The following is a 22476-nucleotide window of genomic DNA, read 5'->3' as shown; positions in this document are numbered from 1 at the left end:
CATAATAATAATAATAATGGCAAAAAGCAACACTGTCACTGCTGCCAAGGCATGTGGCAAAAAAACAACCGTCGACGGTGTTTACATGTTTGTGTTATTACAATAAATAACCTAATTCTGTTTATATTTACATAATACTTAAGGAAACTGCCCTTACAAAAAAATAACTGCGGTACAACGGAGTAGAACTGCACTAAAATGAAGTATAACTATAGTTTCGCGATATAATGAAGTATAAATACAGTATAACTGCAGTTAAGTGTAGCAATCAAACGCATGTCTATACTGCAGTAATACGTTGTACTGCAGTAGTGGTGTATTGTTCAACATGTAGCCATTGCTGTGGTTACAGTACCATGTACAAGTAACAGCAGTGGACCACTGATATGCGGGTACACTTGATTTAATAAACTTGTTTTTTTTTCTCTGATTCTGGGTTAATTGTCTGGTAAAATATTTTTAACGTTCTAGAATTATATAACACAGTAAGAGAAACAAAGAGAAAACATTTTGTTCTGGGTAACACTTTATTATACGGTGTCCTTGTCATACAGGTTGCATGTATTTACTATCGTTATAGCAGAAAATGATCCATAATCACAAGCAACTAACCTTAAACCCTAACCTTAGCCAAGTACATGTTGTTAATTAATATTACTCTGTACTTATTTCTGTAATCAAGGACACTGTAAAATAAAGTGTAACCATAACAAATGAACACATTTTACTGTATTACTTTGTGTCAGAGTTTAAAGCACATGTAGTTGTTGTTGCCGAGGCACAGGGGTCAACCTGACAATAAAAGTAACACCAGAGTGATATGTGTGTGCAGCAGAGAGCTGGCTCGACTGGTAGAAGATGTTCCATTTGTTTTGAGAAACCCTTTACCATGCAAATAAACATTCTTGATGGTAAATAGAACTTTTAGACATATGAAGTATCCCCTGTGTTCTACACTAACAATGTCAATATGCTAATGCCTCAGTAAACTATAGTTTACTATATATTACAATATATTGTTGTGGGGAAACAAGCCCATCATGCTATAGTGACAGTCCATAACGTTAAGATGATTATTTTAATTTAGCAAATGCACATATCTAAGAAAAATTCATTTGATTGGTCACATTCAGACTCTTCAAAATGTTCACACAAGGTAAAATGCAGTTGATACAGGAAAGCTACAGTTGCATGAGGTTCTTACACACAAAATATATGACGTTTTATGAAATTTGTACACCCCATCCAGGGTGTGGTGTCCCCTGCCTCGTGCCCGATGCTCCTTCGGATGGACTCCAGGTTCCCCGCGACCCTGTAGGATGAGTGGTATAGAAGATGGATGGATGGATGAAATTTGTATTAATGATTCAAATGTAAACATTATTTCCCAAAGTATTCATTTTCTTCTCCTCACACATTACATTGAGATACTTTGTCACAATAAGTCTGATTATTGGTTACTCCTGTTCGTATGTATTTGGTAAGACCAAAACGACAAGCCCGGCTGGTCTTTTTTTGAATTTCTATACATTTGTTTGTTACTTTAGATGGAAGTACTGCCTTGTAGCCTGAACAGAATGTGACATTAAGTATGTGAGAATCCATGTTAATATACTCAGTTCACTTTTTGAGAAAGGCTTGGATTTGTTTTGTCAACCTTACCAGTAAAACTGGTTGTACGAGGATGGACGGTGTTTGAACAACAATGATGTGTTACATTTTTGCAACTTCTTGTCCAATGGTTACCAAGGAATTACCAAGGAATCATGGATCATGCTCTAGGGTGCATGGTGGTTTAGTGGTTAGCATGTTTGCCTCACACCGCCAGGGTTCTCCAGGGATACCCACCCTGTGTGTGCGGAGTTTGCATGTTCTCCCCGTGCTGCAGGGGTTTCCTCCCCCAGTCCAAAGACATGCATGGTAGGCTGACTGTCATGTCCAAAGTGTCTGTAGTGTATGAATGGGTGTGTGAGTGTGTATGTGATTGTGCCCTGTGATGGATTGGCACCCCGTCCAGGGTGTATCCCGCCTTGTGCCCGATGCTCCCTGGGATAGACTCCAGGTTCCCCCGTGACCCTGAAGGATAAGTGGTATAGCAAATGGATGGATGGATGGCTGGCTGGCTCATGCCCTCCTGTGTTCTAAGACTGGGTATAGGTACTGAGAGTGGGTAGACCCTGGTAAACCCTTCACCCTTTTCCACTCTCTCTCCAGAATGAGTACAGAAATTACAGCCATATGCCCCATTGAATTGGTTGATATTTTGCACAGGGGCCCTTGCAACAGAGTCAGCTGTGCATAGAATGGTTGCAACTTTGGAACATTCATATGTTATGTTACACCTGCAGACTCTAAAGATCCGCACTCCTCGATAAACGGTTTCAAAAAGTTTTGGTTTGGTTTGTCCAAAGTTTTTCCGCTCAGATAAAAATACCTCATTTGTGATACACTGGATAGGCCACATTGAATAACAAAGAGTTAAACACTGGGACACCATCCGTATTCCAAGTCAAAGAAATATCGCTCTGGTCTGTCAGCATCAGGACTTTTTTATTTATTTATTTATTAATTTTTTTTACAGTGCACCATCCCTGGCATCTTGGATACAATCAGAGTTGTTTCTCTGTGGTAGTTTGTCTTTAAGGTTGTGATTCTTAAAAAAGGTTTTTAATTTCACCTCTCAAAGGGGTGTACATGAAATAATATCCTTTACCCAGATGTTCTGATACTTTATTTTCTGTATCACACACGACAGGACAGAGTACACTCTCAGCATCTAGTGTGCCAATGTATGCACCACAGTCAGGATTAAGACAATAATGATGTAATTGCCAGCTGGTTGTGTCAAAAGCAAATGCTGAGAGTCCTGACATCATATTTCTCCTTACGCTCGTTTCTCTCCTCAGTGGTGTTCCGGTGAATTTCTTCTTCTTCTTCATCTTCCAAAAATATTTTGTATTTGTTTCTTCTGGGATTTTTTTTTTTATTAGAAATGGAACTATCATCTTCTAAAAAACAGATTTGTATTTCTTTCACCCATGAGACATTTCACCCACATAGATGAATGTAGACCAGATCTTTGTCTTTTGTGCCAAACCAGTCGTTGTCCTGACAACAATCCTGGATCACTGATATGCTCTAACGGCCAATCCAGTCAACAAATGTTTTGTGGCTATGGTGTCTACTGCAGGATGGATATAAAATACGCATTGGCTGATTGCTTGACTGACAACACAGTCCATATATGTGAACGATCACAATTAAAACACAACAATATGACACAGTTAAACTCCAAGACCATTCACAAGTGAGACAAAAGTGAAGAGGCGTATGTTTCATGGAAGAAAAGTTCCTCAGACGAGCTGGAGCTATAGTGATTTTAACTAAACCAAAAAAAGTATTTATTTATATAATAAATTTGTATTTATTTATAGTGTAGTCTTGCTTGGATCAACATGGCGGACACGTTGACGTGAATGCTTATGTGTACAGGCGCATAGTGTTTCTTTACAAAGTGTCATCGCCACCTGCTGGCCTGGCATGCATAATACAGCGTTTTTAGTCCTTTTTCGCGAATCCGTGTGAACGGGGATCGTTTTGACAACGTCGTCGCCTGTATGCGAGTCTTAAAAAAAATGCAAAGGAAAAACTTTTCCATTTTTAGTACATCATTGTCATGTAAAAACGCCCTCAGTTACTCTGGGGCACGTTGTGACACCGTGTTAAAACTTGCCCGACTATTAAAAGAAACAATGCTATTCTGTGCCGTTAGCCACATAAATTCACACAATTCCCTTTTATGATTTTATTTACTGCAGCAGGAGAAACAGGCCAAGGAAGACAGACAGGGGTGTACCTGTGTGCGTTATCTCTTTGCCTTCATTATATTGCCTTTGTTCTTTGCTTTAATGTGTCAAGCATTAAAATTGATTTAATGTAAGTTGACCATTTCATATGGCTATGATTTTACAAGTTAAGAAATGTTTTTACTGACAAGATAAACTATATTATGTCATATGGTCACGTTACAATGTACGCCTCACATTTCATTTCTCTTCTTTCGGGGAAAAGAATGATATGTTTCATTCATAAAACAAGGCGAAATATTTGTATTTGTAAAATTAATGTGAAAAAAAAGAAAAGTGCTTTGAATCCCAAGTACTTTTCCAAAAACTTGAGAAAACAAGAAGTGTTAGGTTGTGCCGGGTTCTCCCCACACTTGACAGACAGACAAACATACTTTGGGACATCAGATATGTTTATTGATTATATATTGGATATTGTCAATATGGAAAGAAAAAAAAAAAAGAAAAGAAAAAAAAAAAGAAGTACAAGACACACCTTTGGGGTCCACATTCCAGTGTTAGATCATGTGCATCAAGTTACATTTCCACTTAAGAAGAATGTTTCTTAGCCTCTTTCAACAGTTTTCAATAGTCATGTTAAATCGTAAAACCAGAGTTAATCCACAATCCATTCAAGACATTAGACATTATATGATCTAAACGGTTTCTTTTGGTCATTATATGCAATTATGTACAAGTTTTAAGTACAGCCCTATATTACATTTTTGTGAATGCAAATGTAACATTTAAAGTTTGTGTGTTATAAAACAAATGCTCCGCTGTTCAACACAAAGCCATCGGCTTCCAATGCCAAGAGTATTGCCTTACTTAGCTCCTGACAAGTCCACTTTATCAATAGCAATCTGCAAGATTCTCTTCACTCTCTTTTGTCATGAATAAAATGTCTTCCATTAGAGATTGAGGTGAATTGATCACATGATCACTACTTAGTGATAAGCTATGGTGCATCTTCTCAAGGTCTAATAGTTCTAATATCTGGCACAGATCTGTCTCTTTTGGAGATCCATTGAGAGAATCTGCACTGTCCATGTCCCTACAAGACGCTTTGTCTCCATTTTTTACCCAATTAATCTCAAGGGCATCTCGGTTTTTGTGGTATCTATGAAGCATTTCCTCATTCCAACTGTACTCACATATTTCAAGAGTAAGAACTTTGTGGTCAGTAGTAGTAGTAATCTCCCTCATAAGTGTTCTTAGCTTAAGCAGGAGTGAACAAGCTTTCTGAGAAACAGGTCTGTCACAGTCAGATAAGCATTTAAACAGAAACTCAAATACCCCTAATTCCTTCAGTTTGGTTAGTCCCTGCATTATGCATTTACTTTCAGCACTTGGGTAGATCTTCTGAAAGTGACAGGGACAATGATTTAGTGATCTGTCCATCAATACATCTGCTAACTCCAGGGTGTGAACTTTAACCTCCCAGTCAAAGTCATTTCCACCGAGTAACAACACTGAGCTAATAGATTGCTCCAAGGCGGTACAACAATGTGGGCTTTTTAGCCATGCAGTGAAGACCTTCACTGCAGCACGATGTGGGAAGCTCTGTGTATCTTGAGAGAGAATGCTCAACAGATGGGTCACAGCTTTTTCCTTTAAAAAAAAAAAAAAAAAAAAGAAAGAAAACTGTGAATAGATCACATGATGAAAACCTTGCATGTAAGAAGATTTGTCATCAATATAAGGCTGATAAGTGGGCATGGTGTACATTGTTCATTCAGGGGGAAACTATCAAAATATTTTGTAAAAAATTAAGTTCCACCTGCACATTGCTACCGACATCAAATGTAGTTACTGCCTCTCCAAGAGCCGCCATTGCACTCGCTTGGACGTAGCCTTCCAAATCTGACAGCGAGGTGAAGAGCGCTGAGATCATGCCACTACTATGAAGAGTTTCAGTATATTTACTATTACCTGAAGAAGACAAGAAAAAAAAGAAATCACTACTCATGTTTGCAATATTTTGAAGAGTGTTTTTATGAAATTATAATGTTTTAATATTAAACTGGAACCTGGACAGGGCTGGAAGTGGTGATCATTACTGTACCTTTGAGGTTGGCTGTGAGCTGTGTAATGAACTCCAGAGTTGAATCTCTCACTTCCCATCGTGCATCACATACATGTTTCTTCATTAATTGAAAGAGCTCTGGTCTCACACACAAACACACACACACACACACACACACACACACACACACACACACACACACACACACACACACACACACACACAAACCACCCTTTCCTTTTATCTCCAAGAAACAAAGCTAGCAAAGGTATATTCAAACTCAGCATGACACAATGTTCTAATATACAGAGAAGAAAATTTCAATGTCACAAAGGGCAAGCACAGCTGAGCTCTAATACTCTAAATCGATGGAAATTAAATCATAGCCTAATGTTGATGTTTCACAGTTCTGTATAAATAAGCTTTCATTTTCAGTCAATAAAATTGGAAAGATTCACTCTGCCAGTCAGTTGTTCGGTTCCATGTTACATTTGATTATTAAAGCTGCAGTGCATAAATAAATCACGAGTATCTTGTGTCTTATCTGACTAGTTCATATTAGCAAGCTAGCATGCTTCGTGTCAGCTCTGTGCTGTCATCGATCATTAGAAAATACAACTTGGAGACTGGATTGTAGTTAGAGAGATTTAGAGATGATTAAAAATGGCAAATTTGAAGAACGTTGGGAATTCAGCCTGAGCTGAATGATGAATTTCTAATATTTAGTAAGGGAATCCCTATCAGTAGTAAAAATTCTAAGAGTAGCTTAGATGGAAATAAGTCTAGTACAGTAAAGTAAAGTTGTTGGCATTAGGGTTATAGATCATTAAAATGAATTCAAACAAATTTGATGGTATTGCATCATCACTTCACCTGACCGATCCAATAGCGAGCAAGACTCCAGTGGACTCCTGACATCCTTTTTAAAATTTGCAATGTATAATTACACATGCTATTTGATAGATTAGATACAGTATTAAATAAGAACTTGGTCTTGTTTTTACTGCTTTCAATCAAATTGAATAACAAGAAGCTCTGGCTGAAAAAAGGGCTTGATGATTGTGAGGGATGATTTCCTAATCAAAAGACCCATACAGTTTAGGCCAAAAGTTTATATACACCTACAGTATGTTACAGACATTCAAACATTTCATGCTACTATACCTTTTTTTATGTTCAGTCAATTAGGGACTCCTTTATATCCAAGAGGGTTCATTTCAAAATAATAGCTAAGAGATGGATTTATATCAAATTTAATTTACCGTATTATTTGTGCGCACACTCGCTCCTAGTTATGACAGAAGCTCCTAAAAGTCATGACATCAGTTTCTAGAATCTTTCAGACTGTTGATAGACAGCCAGGTGTATGTAAACCTTTGACCCAGTGCTACTGATGCAGTGAATTTAAGATGAAATAAGTCTCTCTATAATCACTTGTTTTAAAATTATTTCTGATGTGAACAAACTAGATAGCCTAACTGACTTGAGACTGATCTGGGTTTTTTCCCGTTAATTTTAATTGCGAAAATGACTACAAAACGCCAGTTTTCTGATAGAGTGTATGACCATTTGATAGAGTGTATCAGCTTTATTAATAGGCACTGTTTCAAAGATCAAATGTTTTCTTGTCCAAATATGTCCCCAAAAAAAAAAAAAAACCCAACTCACCTTTAAACTCAGTTCAGGATTTTTATGGGTAATTGACAGGGTGCCCAAAATTTCAACACCAAGAAAATATCAGGTGGCATAACCACAGATACAGTGCCTTGCAAAAGGTATTCATCTGCCGTCAAAGTCATCAGATTTACAAATTACCCTTAGATTGTTTCAGCAGGTATATTATTGCAATCCAATATGCTCTTGAAGTCAAAATTCATTATTTGACAGATCTTTAAAAAATTAAAAACAGAAAAATGTATTCAATCCCTTCAGACTACAACTTGGTAGAACCACCTTTTGCTGCAATAACAGCTTTAGGCCTGTTGGGGTAAATTCACTCGGTTTTCAGACACTGTTTGGAAGTGATTTTCAAATATTCTTCAGGTTGGTTGGGATGCGGTTTGCTGAATGCAATTGTCAAACAGTGCCACAGATTCACATCGCGATTCAGATCTGAACTGTGACTTGGCCATTGTAGAAAATTGACCTTTTTGTCTTTAACCACTGCTGTGTTGCTTTAGACTTGTCTGTCTGTCCAACTGAAAGGAAATGTTTCTCCCAAGCTTTTAATTTTTTTAAAGACTGAAGCAGGTTCTTTTCTATATATCCCCCTGCATTTTGAGGTGTCCATTTCCCCCTAAATTTTGACACGATGACCCGGTTCTGAGGATAACGAACGGCCCCAGAGTATGATGCGGTCACAACCATATTTCATTGTAGGCCTGGTGTTAACTGAGGTCTGTGTTAGTTTTGCAACACAAATGTCGCTTTAAAATTTGTCCAAATACAGTATCTCGATCTTGGTCTCATCTTCATAGAGTCACTCCTGTGCTTCTCCAGCAATGGGTTCTTTCAAGCCACTGTATTCTGTAGCTCCTGCAGAGTGACTGTTGGCCTCACTGTGGCTTCCCTCACCAGTTTCTGTCATGTTTTGAGGGAGGGCCTTCTCTAGCCAGTGCTTGGGTGGTGTGATGCAACGTACACTTCCTCACTACTGATCCAACAATGTTTACTGGGATGTCCAAATGTTTAATTTTACACCCTATTCCTAAATTATGAAATTCTATTACGTTATCTTTAACTTCCACTCCAGTTTTACACTCGAGTCTTCTTCACTGAATAGTTGTTAACTTCAGTTTTATACAAGAAACTTGAAACTTACGTTTGGTGCTCATACACAAGTTCCTTTTAAACACATTTACCTCTGCTTGACTTTATATTATATACAGCTGCAATGAAAATTATTCAACCCCCATTGCAAATCAGGTTTATTGTCAAAATTTACAGACTTCAAGAGGTTTCCCCAAATTGAACTGAAAATGCAACTTATAATGACTTCTCCAGTTTCGAAATTATTCAACCCACCTGAATATAATCCCCCCTAGCCAGTCATTATGACTTAAGGACAACATTTCTGCAAAACACTGTCTCGCAAAATCATTCAAATACGACTTCTGAAACACCTACATTTTCACAAGTATTGTTAATGATGCCCCAGGGGTACTCACCATGTATAACCATCTTCCATAAATCTGATGATGGTGAACAGATACTGAGCCATTTAAGAGTGGCCTGGTGTGTTTTCTTCAAAACCTAGAAAACAACGGACCCGTTAGAATGAACCCTTTTATATATTAAATTCAACGTAGCGAAGTGCATAGAAAAACCCTTATTTGCAATGCAGCAGAAGAAACAAAACATACGTAAACGTTGTTAATAACATAATGAATGTAACTCAAAACAGAATATAACCATTGATTGTGAGTGATTGCGCACTTACTGTAGCATGGGAGTCAGGACACTGCAGATACTGCAGAAGAACAACAAAAGCCTCCTCAATTAAGTCCATGCTCTCTGGGATATAACAAAAAATAAATAAATATTGTCCATTCCAAAGCATTTGTTATACATTTACAGCTTTAAACACTGTTCTATTGCATAAAGCTTCTATAGTCAATTTAGAGTCTCTGGTTCAAGATATTTTGTTCGTTAGGAAAGACATTTTCATGCAAAATTCAAGAGAACCTCTAATTTCACATAAGCAAAACAACTTATGAGAAACTCATACTGCAACCTTCTACAAATACTTAACCATCATTATCATCATTAATTGCCTATACCCAAGGATGGATTACGGAATGGACCTACCTACTGGGCACAGGACCAGGGGCCAAAGGAGTCAGAGGGCCACAAAGCCAGAGCCAGAGCCTCCTCGTAAAGTCACCCTTATTAATTACCCAGAGTCAAAGGGCCAAAAGTCTACCTGAAAAACTGAAGAAATGGCCTATGCAAGAACTTTGAAGATGTCACAACAAAGAAACCACCACTACACCTTCAACGTGAGTGTTTATCACTTTAGTTTTCTGTAGGACATTGGGGGTAGAATCCTGTTATTGCTTCCATTAAATATGGACCCTGCAACTCCAAAAAGAAATTCAAAATCCAAAAAGAAAGTACAAAACAGCTCAATTAGAACCTGTGAGGGGCCTCTCAAGGGTGCCTAGGCAAAAATACACAAGCACCCCACCCCCCACAATAAATATGGCAGTTAAGTAAAGGTGTGGTTCATGAGGACCCTGCTCCCTCCCAAGCTGTCCTAAAACTTTGTGTCATCTGTCCTGTGTCATCGGTCCTGAACTCAAAATTGACCGATTTAATTTCATGTACTGCTATAACATCGGCTTTCAGCTTTTATAGCCATCAGACCATATAAAAACAGTGACTGAATAAGCATAAGCATTGGTAACATCATAATTACACATGCATACCAGGTAACCGTCATTGTGCTCGTGTGGTGTGTCGCATGGCTACTTTAAATACGTAGTGCTAGGCCTAAACTGGAACAAATTTAATTCTGTAGTTTATACGGCCCCACCTCTTGCAAAAAATCAGGGGATGTCCCTGTATAATATAGTTAAACCCATCATCATCATCATCTTTCAAGGAAAGAGAAGCTTATGTAGCTGAAGATGTTTGGGCTCACTATTTTTGTAGTGTGGTTTAGGGCTGGATTGAATTTCAGCCCGTCTTGATTGGGGCGCAGTCAAAATGTCCGGTGGACATCCTTTACAATCATGCTTGCCAATAAAATATATTATTCGTATCATAATGAAGAACTTCAGGCTCCCTGCCATAATTTTGGCTTAATTTTTACTTTTCATTTCTGCACAGTCATTCACTCAAGTGCAGTGTTGGGGAGTACAGTAGCTAACTAAAAGCAGCGATGCTGCTAACTTAACTACATTTTTCAGTAGCGTGACGGTAGCTCTGCTTCTTTGAAAATAGTGTAGCTTTTCCAGTAATGAGTTGCTTTTTCAAATGAGTAGTTATGATAAATCAATAAGTTTATCAGTGCATGCCAAGGGATTTATTTTATGGTCTTAATACAACAGTCTGATTGTATTTCTCAATATCTCATTTAAGGAAGCAGCAAGAGAAAAAAGTTCCTATCGTAACTTAGTTATTATTTATTCTTATTTCCATGATTAATTAATGAATCAGTGGTAAAAATAAATAAATACAGAAATAGTAATAATTTCATCGTTGCATGTATTATTATTGGTATCAGAAGTATCAAATTATTCAAGTTCGAGACACTCATCCTTATTATCCATGATGGAGCCAGATATGGCCAGACATGTCGTGTTAAATGACATAGAACACAGCACATTTTGAATCAGACCAACCGATTTTTAGGCGAGCAAAAATATTGGAACATGTGACTGGCAACCGTTCTTGTTGCCCAGGTGTGCCCTGTTAGATTGATTGTTTAAACAATAAATAACTCTGAACTTCTACTCTTGGTTTTAGACTTCAGTTTCACCTGTGAAGACTGCATTTGTTATTGAAACTGGTAAGCCAACATGAAGATCACAGAGATGTCTATGGGAGAAAAGCAAGCCATTTTGAAGCTGAGAAAAGAGGAGGAAAATCAATGAGGTCTATATTGGCGACAGTAAAGCATGATTTATCACAGGGTTCTTCAAATCTGCAGAGTTTAGCTTCAAACCTCCCTCCCTGTAATTTCCTACTAATCCTGAAGACCTTGGTTAGCTTGTTCAGGTGTGTTTGATTAGGGTTGGAGCTAAATTTTGCAGGGCAGTGGACCTCGAGGGCCAGATCTGAAGAACCCTGATATGCGTGAATAGATTTGATCTAAATATGGAATTACAGTGTTCAGTTGCGTGTTTCATAAATGAACAGTGTCATAAACAGAGTTGCGGTGTTGTTTCTCCTGTGATAAAAGCAGTAAGTGACTAAACTCTGTAGTTTACTATACTATACTTACTTTAAGTACCCCCTCAAAAATTAAGACTGAGACTAGAACCCTTCTCATTGTAAATTGACCGATTGTAACGTTCAGGATTGCTCACAGTTCCACATTTATGGACTTAAGTTCTACGTTTAAGGAACAAGAATACACAAAATGTTTATATATCTGGAGACCATTTTTTGTTCCAAGGAGCTAGGACCATTCTGAGCTGAGATATTGAGGTTTCTGCAAACAGCTGTATATCCGAAATTTGTTGCGTGCCAAGATGCAAAGATGGCCGTCATAGTTAAACCAAGTAAAAATAAATAAATAAATAAATTTAAAAACCTGATGATTTTGCAATGCCAAAACATAGAGGCAATCATAAAAACCAATTTTTTTTTTTTTTTTTAGAAAAATAAACGGTTGAGCTGCATTGGACCACTTGCGATGGAATGACCCATTATTATTATTATTATTGTTGTTGTTGTTCCATTGGTTATTCTACGGCAGTACAAAGAACACTTTGTAAGCTTTTTATGAAATTTGGCACAGTGATTGAGGACAGCCTCAGCCACCTTCACAGCAATTTTGGTGCCTGCTATTCAAGACCTCTAGCATCACCATCAGAGCAAATTTGGACATACGTTTACAATAATAACTCCACAATACAATGTTGCAGAAACACGATTCCTTTTATCTAGAGTTCTGTGGGTCAAGCCGAGTTCAACGGACACCATGGTTTCCATTTGGCTATAATTGATTTTCCACCATTTTGCATTTTTTTCCCAAAAACTTACTTCTCCTACAAATTTAGTGAAGTGGTCAGCAAATTTAGACCACATGATCATGAGCCTAATCCAAGAGCTGTTTCTCGGATTTCTAATTAATGGGGTGGTTCGTCCATCGAGAGCATATCTAAGCAACGGTGTGACGTATTCTGACCAAACAAAATAATTGAAAGACCGTATGCGAAACAAATTTGACCAACTACCATGACATTTGGGAGAGAGCTTCAGGAGACCAAACTGAACAGAACATTTTCCTCTGATATTTTGATATGATGAACAGTTCGTTCACAATGCACAAGTGAATTTGAGAGTGATAATGGTCATGTGAGGGCATATTTCAGCAACGGTGTGATGGTTGACCATACTTTGTAAGTGGGTAAATGCCTCATCCTGGGGATTCCAAGAAGCTTCTTTTCTCTAAGCTAAGTTTCTCTAAACCCCCCTCCTAGCGGCAGCTGCAGCAGCAATGCCACCCTGCTACCCATTTGTTCATCTAGAATTCCACCACTGTCCACGGTCATGGAGACAAAACAGACACATCATGAGTGAAACTACAAATCACTCTTTTGGCTCTGCTTTCCCGTGATTGCTTAGGCAACAATTGTAGCATGTCTGTGAATGTGCACCTCATCGAGTCTGGGTGCTTGGCCTCCGATGTAACTAGTGCACATACCCTGTACATACGAGAAATTCCTCAGCAGATGACAGACTATCACCAAAATAGCTGTTCAAGGAACAGTTTCCTTCAGCCATTAGAATTCTCTTAACGGCACACTAGTCATTGTTGTATATTGTCAGTTGTTTCAGTTTACACTAAATAAAAGTTTGTACTTTCTAAACTGCTGTATGCTGATTACTGAGAACAGCATCTACATGAAACACTTATCTGCCTTGATGTTAATCGATTGCATCTTCCTGGATATTTACATCAGATTGTTTATGCCTATGGCATAAAGTGTTTTCTCCAAGCTCAGTTTCATTTTGACTCAGGGGACAATAACATAAAAACAGTATATTCTAATTTTCTTACCTGCATAAACAGTGAGGCCACCTAATAGGTCGATACTGCACTGTTGAACCTTGTAGCAGCCAATAAGATGAGGAAATGTACCAGCTTCCAGAGTGAAGGGGCAATGGCCAGTGCATATTTTCAGAAGTTTTATCACAGCAGAGGCAATCAGTTGAACAGGAATATCGGCCAAAGATTTCTTTCCAGGGAGAAAAACAAAGATGTCAGAGAGGGTACACAGTCAATTTTCAGCAAGTTTTTCTCCTCTTTGTTTTGATTTGTGTTTTCAAATGACTGAATAGTCAGTGTAAAAGACTGACCAGGCCTCTTTAGTATTAATTACAAGTAGAGCTCGACCGATAATCAGTTTTCCCGATATCTAAGCATTTTTCCATAATCGGATATTGGTTTTATAACATCGGATCCACCGATAAATGGTGCCATATTGTGGGCCAGCCACTAATGCACACGTTAGATGCGTTATATAAATGCTTGATATGTAGTTTAAGCAGCTTGGCACTAAGAAATAGAGACGAACTCACAGTCACGTAATCTGTTTACCTCATCAAAGCTTTTATTTATTAAAAAAATAAATGTAAAAAAAAAAATTTTTTTTGTAAAAAAAAATTTCACAATTGTGAAATTCACAATTTTTTAAATAAATAAAACTGTTTGTTCAGTTCAGTGGTGGTATCATTTGGTCAAAAACAGAAGTAAAACAATAAATAAATATCGGTTCTGCATATCGGTCATCGAGCACATAAACATGCAGATAATTGGAATCCGTGATAATAAATCAATATCGGTCGATCTCTAATTATAAGTCTAATAATTCTAATAGGTATTACTACTAATAATAATCCTATAATTATAATAATTCTGGATACATTTTATATTCATGGGATACAGTACACACAGTCGATATGGAACTCGATAATTATTGGGACCCTTCAAGAGAATGGGGAAAATAACTGCATCATATAAATATGAATGAAAATATAATACATTCAATAAATATAAACCATGTTGACATAGCAAAAATGAAGCGTTTGGCTGGAAAAATAATTACCCCGTGGTGAGAGACAAGATTTAAGAATTGGAGCAGTTTAATTGATTCTTGGGCTTGTCAGGTTTCAAAATCAACTATTACTATACTGTTCGTAATAATTGCAGTCCTAAGCCATCTGCATGGTTTCTAAGTGGTTCCATCCACAGTAATCTCACTGATCTTTAGGCTTTCCATGGGGGGCCATCCTCAGCAGCAGGGAGTGGTTTTCAGGTGATGAGAACTCCAACCAGAAGTAGGACAGTCCTTTGCCTGGTGCATTGTCCCTAAGCACTATATTTTGAATTTTTGTGAATACTTGATTTGCTAACATGGTTGAGTGGTTGAGTGGTTCTCCCTTGTCATACCACCCATTCTCTCACATCCCCACAGAGTGTAGCCTCTCATGGCACTTTGGCTCAGCCCCACAATGGGCCTGTGGCCAAGTATGCCTAACATGATTCAGTGGTCTCCCTGAACATACTGCTGCTGGTTGCTGTTGAGCTTACTATGTTAGCTGGACTGCTACCCTCTCTTGAAGTCACTGCTCTATCTTACTATGCCTCACCATCTTCTCATAGCTAGATTAGATTAGATCTGCTCATAGCTAAATTGCTAACACTCATTCTCACCGCTGGGCATGTTTGACAAGTGGGCCCTTCATTCTGCTAGAGAATTCAGGTGTGGCCACCATTTAAACCATGGGTTGGGTGCAAAACAGCACCCGCCCACCACGAAACTGTTATTAGGTGTGTTCGACTTCAGCTGAATGTAACCAATCGGCGAGAGTTGCCACTTGTAGTCGGGGGAGGAGTTGAAAACGGGAGAAGTCAAGACGGACACTTTCTGCTTCATATAGTCAGTACGTTTACATGGACAACAATAATCCAATATTAACCTGATTAAGACGATACTCTGATTAAGAAACTAGCATGTAAACAGCAATTGCTTATTACCTTAATCTGATTAAAGTCATACTCGAAGTAAACACAAATCGAATTAAGACGTGTGGAGTATTCCTGTTTTAGTCGCATTATCGGCGTGTATTACAGACATGTACACACTTTAATCACACTATCGTGTAGGAGTTTTCACCGAATTTTGCGACAGGACACGATCACACACGACAGTGCTCAACCGTTTTACGGCAAACAAGAGAGCACGGCTGCTTGCCCACCAACTTTTTCAGAGCCTTGATAATTCCAGATCCTATGAAATCTGCCACTCTATTCAAGAAATGTATTCTCTCTTGTGATTGAAACAGTATACCCTGTGGTTCAGAACCAGGGGTTCTACTGAACATACTTCCTAGTTTCATGTTAGTAGATTAGCTTGATGTTCCCAATGCCCCGAAGAAGGAGCCACACCTGATTCCACCCGTTTAATCAGTTGATCTTGCCCTCCACTATGCTATGAGGCGTGGCTTCTGCTTGGCTGAAATGAAAACCTGCACCCATACCTGCCCTGTCCGGATAAGATGGGACACCCCTGCAATAGGTGCATAAACAAACTCTAATTAGTGCAGAACGCAGCCAGACCTTTTTTCCAATCAAAGCCCCCAGCTAAGAAGTAGCCTTCCAAGTCTAAAATTTCCAATCCTACACAGGGTCACGGGCGAGCCTTGAGCCTATCCCAGGTATCTTGGGGCACAAGGTGGGGGACACCCTGGATGGGGTGCCAACCCAACACAGGGCACAACTGCATACACATTCACACACTATGGACAATTTGGAAATGCCGATCAGCCTACAACGCATGTCTTTGGACTAGAGCACCCATAGGAAACCCCTGAAGTAGAGGGAGAATATGTAAACTCCTCTCACACAGGGGTCAATCCCCTAAACCCAGAGATGCGAGGCAAATGTGTACCAACCAACCTTGCCCCCATAATGAGTTATATAAAACCTTAATTTAGATCAATTAAACAAAATGCATTACTTTTTGCCTGTGGAAAATGGCCATATGCTCAGTATATTCTGACTTTATGTGTCAAGTCAATTGATGTCAATTACATTCCCACACTGTACAATATTTCTGTAGTGTTTCTTTTTCATATAAATACTGAAATGTCTCCTGAATAATGATTAAATTATATTTCGCAATTTTTTTTGTGGTTACTTAGGATTACTGGAAATCTATACATGGTTACTATTTTCTATTTATTACTATTAATAAATGAATACTGATAAATGAAGATTGTTCATCCTACCTTACATACATGCTCTGCTATGCTGGACAGGCTCTGAGTGAGCAGACACACAGAGAAGGCTTTCTGGGATAGCTGCTTCTCCAAGCGTGATATGTGGCCATTTAGCTTATCTACATCAACAAGAGAAGAAATATTAGATTAAAACCATCATGTTAAAAAGCTGAGAGTACAACTGGTTCAGGAGAGAGCACAAAATAATGACTGACTGTATTCTGTTTTGGTTTTTTTTAGAACAAAGAATGGCCTCACTTCACGTAGGACAAGGTTTTATTACTGTGTTGGACAGTGCTGCATTTTGAAGCTGTCACTTAGAACGTTTTTGTTAAACAAAACAGACTTCGTGTGAAAACTGTAATGAATTTCCTGGTTATACAATCGCACATTTTGACCATGTAGTACACAGTTATAGAAGGGATTTATTTATAATTCCGTTGTCACCCAGATGACGACCCTTTGGAGTCTGCTGTAACCCATCCACCTTAAGGTTCGACACATTGTGCATTCTGAGATGCGTTTCTGCTCACCACAATTGTACAGAGTGGTTATCTGAGTTACTGTAGCCTTTCGGTCATCCTGAACCATTCTCTGTAAACCTCTCTCATCAACAAGGTGTTTTTATCCACAGAACTGCTACTTACTGGAGGTTCTTTTCCTTTATTCCACCATTCTGAGTAAATTCTAGACTACCGTTTGTGAAAATCCCAGGTTTTCGATTCAGTTATGGAAATACTCAAACCAACCCATCTGGAACCAACGATCATGGCACGATTAAAATCACTGAGATCACATTGTTCCCTATTCTGATGGTTGATGTGAACAGTGCCCAAAGCTGCTGGCCCATATCTGCATGATTTCATGCACTTCACTGCTGCCACACGATTGGATGATTAGATAATTGCATGAATGAGTTGGTGTACAGGTGCTCCTAATAGAGTGCTTGGTGAGTGCAAATCTACATCTGGGTGCCTACTCTTAATACATCAGCATTATACAAATAATGTGTAATGAAGTGGTTATTCTACTTAAACAGGCATGATGGTGGCAAAGAACTGTGGACTGTTACACTGATGTAAATTAATCAACAACAAGTAAAGGCTGCAGCAACTCACAGTATCTCTCCTCGTTCTGGGAGACGAGACACTGGTGTAAAACCTCTTAAGTGTAAACTGATTCGCTGTGTCAGAGCAGCTTTATGATCAACGTTATGGAGAGAAATGACAAACTGGTGCAAGAGAGGAGTATGATCGTCTTTCAGAACATCTAAACAAGCATCTGTCTGACATACTCCGGACCTGCCTGGTCCATCCTGATGCCCTACTTCTGGTTGGAGTTCTCATCAATTGGAAGTTACATGCTGCTGCTGAGGATGGCCCCACATGGTGCAACCTAAAGATCATCGAGACTGCTGAAGATGGTACCACTTAAAATTATGGGTTTATGGAGATACTAGAGATCCTGATACTTTCTGATCTCCGGACCTGCCTGATCCGTTTCGGATGTCCTGCCTCTGGATGGAGCTCTAATCTACTCCAATTCCAGACTGCTGGACTACGGCTGCTTCTAAGGCCATACAGACTTCATATAAGTCAATAATGAACTTTTTCACATTATCTGTTGTTACCCAGATGAGGATGGGTTCCCTTCTGAGTCTGGTTCCTCTCAAGGTTTCTTGCTCTTAAAACATCTTAGGGAGTTTTTCCTTGCCACCGTCGCCACTCAGTGGCTTGCTCAGTTGGGACAAATTCGCACCTTTAATATCTGTGTACCGTGTTGATATTTCTGTAAAGCTGCTTTGAGACAACGTCTATTGTAAAAAGCGCTATACAAATAAAACTAAATTGAACTGAATTAAAAACCATGAAGATTGTTTTGGACCTCAATTCATATGAACATTAATGCTATGATGGCCAGGACTACAATTGCTATTATGGCTTTAGCACTGCAATTACCACAAACAGTTTTGCACTTAAGTCTCCATCAGTGAACAGTGGAGAAGTTCGACAAAACAGACTTCACGTGAAAACTAATGAATTTTCCTGGTCACACAATTGCACTTTTTGACCATGTAGTATTAGCACGTTTATAGAAGGCATTTATTTATTTATAATTGCCCTATCCGGTGTCACCCAGATGAGTATGGGTTCCCTTTTGAATCTGGTTCCTCTCAATGTTTCTTCCTCATTGTTTCAGGTAGTTTTTCCTCACCACAAATCACCTCTGGTTTGCTCATTAGGGACAAATTCATACATTTAATATCTAAATTCTGAATTTATATATTTCTGTAAAGCTGCTTTGGGACAATGTCCATTGTTAAAAGCGCTATATGAATAAAACTGAATTGAATATTACTATGACAGCTGCACAAACCTAAAAAAAATTCAATCAGACTCCAGAATGAATTGCTGTCTATGAAACTCTAAATATTGGTTAATGAATTTTATTAGTCTGCGTATATTTATGTTTAACATATGTACAGATTCTACCTAACTGACATGAGTACCTGTCTTTATTGAACTAATTACCTGAATTAAAATAAGAGAAGTAAGCACTTCAGTAACGGCTTTATCCTGATCAGGGTTACACTAGATCTGGCGCCTATCCCAAGAACACTGGAGGTGAGGCTGGACACCAGTCCATCACAGGCATGCAAACACACATTCATACAGTCATTCAGACCTTGGGTCAATGCCCAATGCACCCGTCAGCATGGTTTTGGGAGATGGGAGGAAGCTGGAGAAGCTTGAGGCAACTCATGCACACATGGGGAGAATACACATCACAGACAGTTACCAGAGCTCAGGATCAAACAGGGACCCTGGAGCTATAAAAAAAAATCATCCTTATATCATCCTCAATAAGGTTTTCTTTAAAGGGAGCATACAGAATTTGTTCATTTACAAATCATACATCTCAAACATGTCTACTCAGGAAAAATCTGGCAACCCCGGCGGTATGAACTAGGTAAAACCCAGACAACTGACTTAAGCAGCTGTGTAAACCCGTCTCTGAATAAGTGTAACGTCCTCCCTTGCTTACACAGTTCCCTCCAAGACTATTGGAACAGCGAGGCCAATTCAATTGTTTTTGCTGTAGACTGAAGCCATTTGGGTTTGAGATCAAAAGAATTTTAGAATTTTAGATTGTATTTCCTGGTATTTATATACAGATGTGTTAAAGGACAGAGAACATACAAGATGTGCTATCAGACCACCTAATTTGTAGCAGAGTAAAAATATTGGAACATGTGACTGACAACTGTTTCTTGTTGTCCAGGTGTGTCCTGTTAGATTGATAATTTAAATAAATGGCTCTGAACATCTACTCTTGGTTTTAGCCTTCAGTTTCACCTGTGAAGACTGTATTTGAAGAATTCGAAAGCAGAAATATAGAGGCCATACGACAAGATGCAAACCACTCAGCAGCAGTAAGAATCAGAAAGCCAGACTGGAATTCACAAAGAAATACAGAGATGAGCCACAAAAGTTCTGGAACCAAGATGAACCTCTACCAAAGTGATGGAAAGACCAAAGTGTGGAGAAAGAAAGGATCTGCTCCCGATCCAAAATATACAAGCTCATCTGTGAAACATGGTGGAGGTAGTGTCATGCCTTGGGCTTTGTATGGCTGCTTCTGGAACGGGATCACTAATCTTTAATGATGTAACTCATGATGGTAGCAGAAGAATCAATTCAGAAGTTTAAAGGAACATTTTGTCTGCCAAGTTACAGAGAAATGCATCTAAATTAATCAAGAGGAACTTTACCATGCAGCAAAGCAATGATCCAAAACACACTGCCAACTCAACAAAGCAGTTTATCAGGGGGGGAAAGGGGAAGGTTTTAAGGTGCATTCACACACACATCAACTCACAGCGATTAAGCGACCAGAGACCATTCATTTTCAATGAGAGCTGGCGACTTCTGGCGACATGAGCGACAACGACCGTTGGCAACTAGATATGGGCGTGTCCAGCAACGCGACAAAGATGAGAAAAGTGTAACTTTGGAGCAAGTTGGTGCAACGACTACTAACGGGAGTGAAGACAGTAGAGTGCACGCTATCTGTTGCCACCTGTGCTCACTAGCAGAAGCAGCGCCATTGTGGCAGTATCCAATTAGCTGAGCATAGGATCTTAGTGGGTTTAAAGCAAAAAAAGAAAAGAACAACGAAACACACTCACATTTTATTGAAATTGAGCAAAATCCCAGTGTAGCTCCTATCTTGGGTGTACTGCCTGGATTGTTGCAGCTTAGGCGCCCAGGAACAAGCAGCACCAAGCCCGACACTTCACACAGGAAACACAGAGGCCAGAGCTGAAGAGCCGCAGTCCGGCTCTGGTCACCATCGAACATACAGTGAATGCCACCCTGATGGTGACACTCACTTACTGAGATACAGTAGGAGCTACACCGGGATTTTGCTCAATTGCAACAAAGTCAGTGTGTTCCATTATTATTTTGATTTAAACGCGCTAAAACTATAAGCTAAGCTAAGCTAATTGCCGCTTGCGATTTTCCACATATAGATGGCCACAGTGGAAAAGAGCACACACTGCTTCTCCTTCATCTCGTAGGATACGCTGCATGAACTTTATATAAGATCGTGCTCTGTAAAGAATGTTTAATTTATCAGCAAGAAAACTGGTTTGTTAGTTGTGCCACCCATGTTAATATGGCAACCAGTAGTAGGAACGCCTACTGGCGACTTCATAGCACAGCGACTAACGACTTGCAGCAAGAAAATCGCTGTATGTGTGAACACACCTTTAGACTGGCCAATCATCAGACCTTAACCCAGTTGAGCAGCATTTCACCTCCTGAAGAGGAGACTGAAACGCCCTGAAACAAGCAGCAACTGAAAGCAGCTGTGGAAAAAGCCTGGAAAAGCATCACAAAAGAAGAAACCAATAATTTGGTGATGGCAATGACTCGCAGGCTTGTTGCAGTTATTACAAACAAGGGAGATGCAACCAAAAATTAAGTGTTATTCACTATGATTTACTTCAAGACTTAATCTGTTCCAATACTTGCCGGTGGTCTGATACAAAAGGTTCTATGTGAATACCAGGAAATAAAAGCTGAAGTCACAAACTCTCCTAAACTCTCAAAACACAACATTTCCACCACCGTGCTTCACAGTTGGTATGAGGTGCTTCTCCTGAAAAGTTGTCTTCGGTCTGCGCCAAACATGTCCGCTGTTACTGTGGCCAAACAACTCTATCTTTGATTCGTCTGTCCAGAGCACATTATTCCATAAGGCCTGGTCTTTCCCTATATGCTCTTTGGCAAACTGTAGTCTTACAACGGCTTTTCCTGGCATGCCAGATTATTTTCCTAACAGTGGAATGATTTCCAAAAATTTTGAAGATCTTTTTAAATCCCTTTCCAGACTCATAGGCATCCACAACCTTTTTCTGAAGGCCTTACAGAACTCTTTAGCTTGTGGCATGATGATACCACTCACCTCAACACCAGATGTGAGAGATTTAAATAAGACATCTTTACTAATAGGCACTGTTTCAAAGAGGAAACCCCCCCCCCCCCCCCCCACATGACTGTGTGCTCATATATCCGATTAACAGATTATGAAAATCGTTAGTCTGCTTTTGTTTGAGAAAAAAAGGGAAATGAATTAACATTC

At 39.1% G+C, this 22476-nt stretch overlaps 1 protein-coding gene across 3 annotated transcripts in view; it reads right to left on the bottom strand.

Moving 5' to 3' along the window:
* Positions 1–3638: 3638 nt before the first annotated feature.
* The window catches only part of brat1 (BRCA1-associated ATM activator 1), a 30958-nt gene continuing 12120 nt past the window's right edge, over positions 3639–22476 (bottom strand). For all 3 annotated transcript variants that reach the window (XM_053615491.1, XM_053615493.1, XM_053615494.1), the window contains exons 8-14: positions 16837–16946; positions 13604–13781; positions 9311–9384; positions 9039–9123; positions 5911–6009; positions 5626–5777; positions 3639–5456 (exon numbers count right to left, since the gene is read on the bottom strand). In XM_053615491.1, coding sequence (XP_053471466.1) covers positions 4698–5456; positions 5626–5777; positions 5911–6009; positions 9039–9123; positions 9311–9384; positions 13604–13781; positions 16837–16946 — 1457 coding nt within the window. In that variant the 3' untranslated portion in view covers positions 3639–4697. The remainder of the gene's footprint in view (positions 5457–5625; positions 5778–5910; positions 6010–9038; positions 9124–9310; positions 9385–13603; positions 13782–16836; positions 16947–22476) is intronic.

The sequence above is a fragment of the Ictalurus furcatus genome, chromosome 26 (genome assembly GCF_023375685.1).
Source record: "Ictalurus furcatus strain D&B chromosome 26, Billie_1.0, whole genome shotgun sequence".
Classification (NCBI taxonomy): Eukaryota; Metazoa; Chordata; class Actinopteri; order Siluriformes; family Ictaluridae; genus Ictalurus; species Ictalurus furcatus.
The sequence above is the reverse complement of the archived record's forward strand: the minus strand, read 5'-3'. Positions and strand labels throughout refer to the sequence as shown.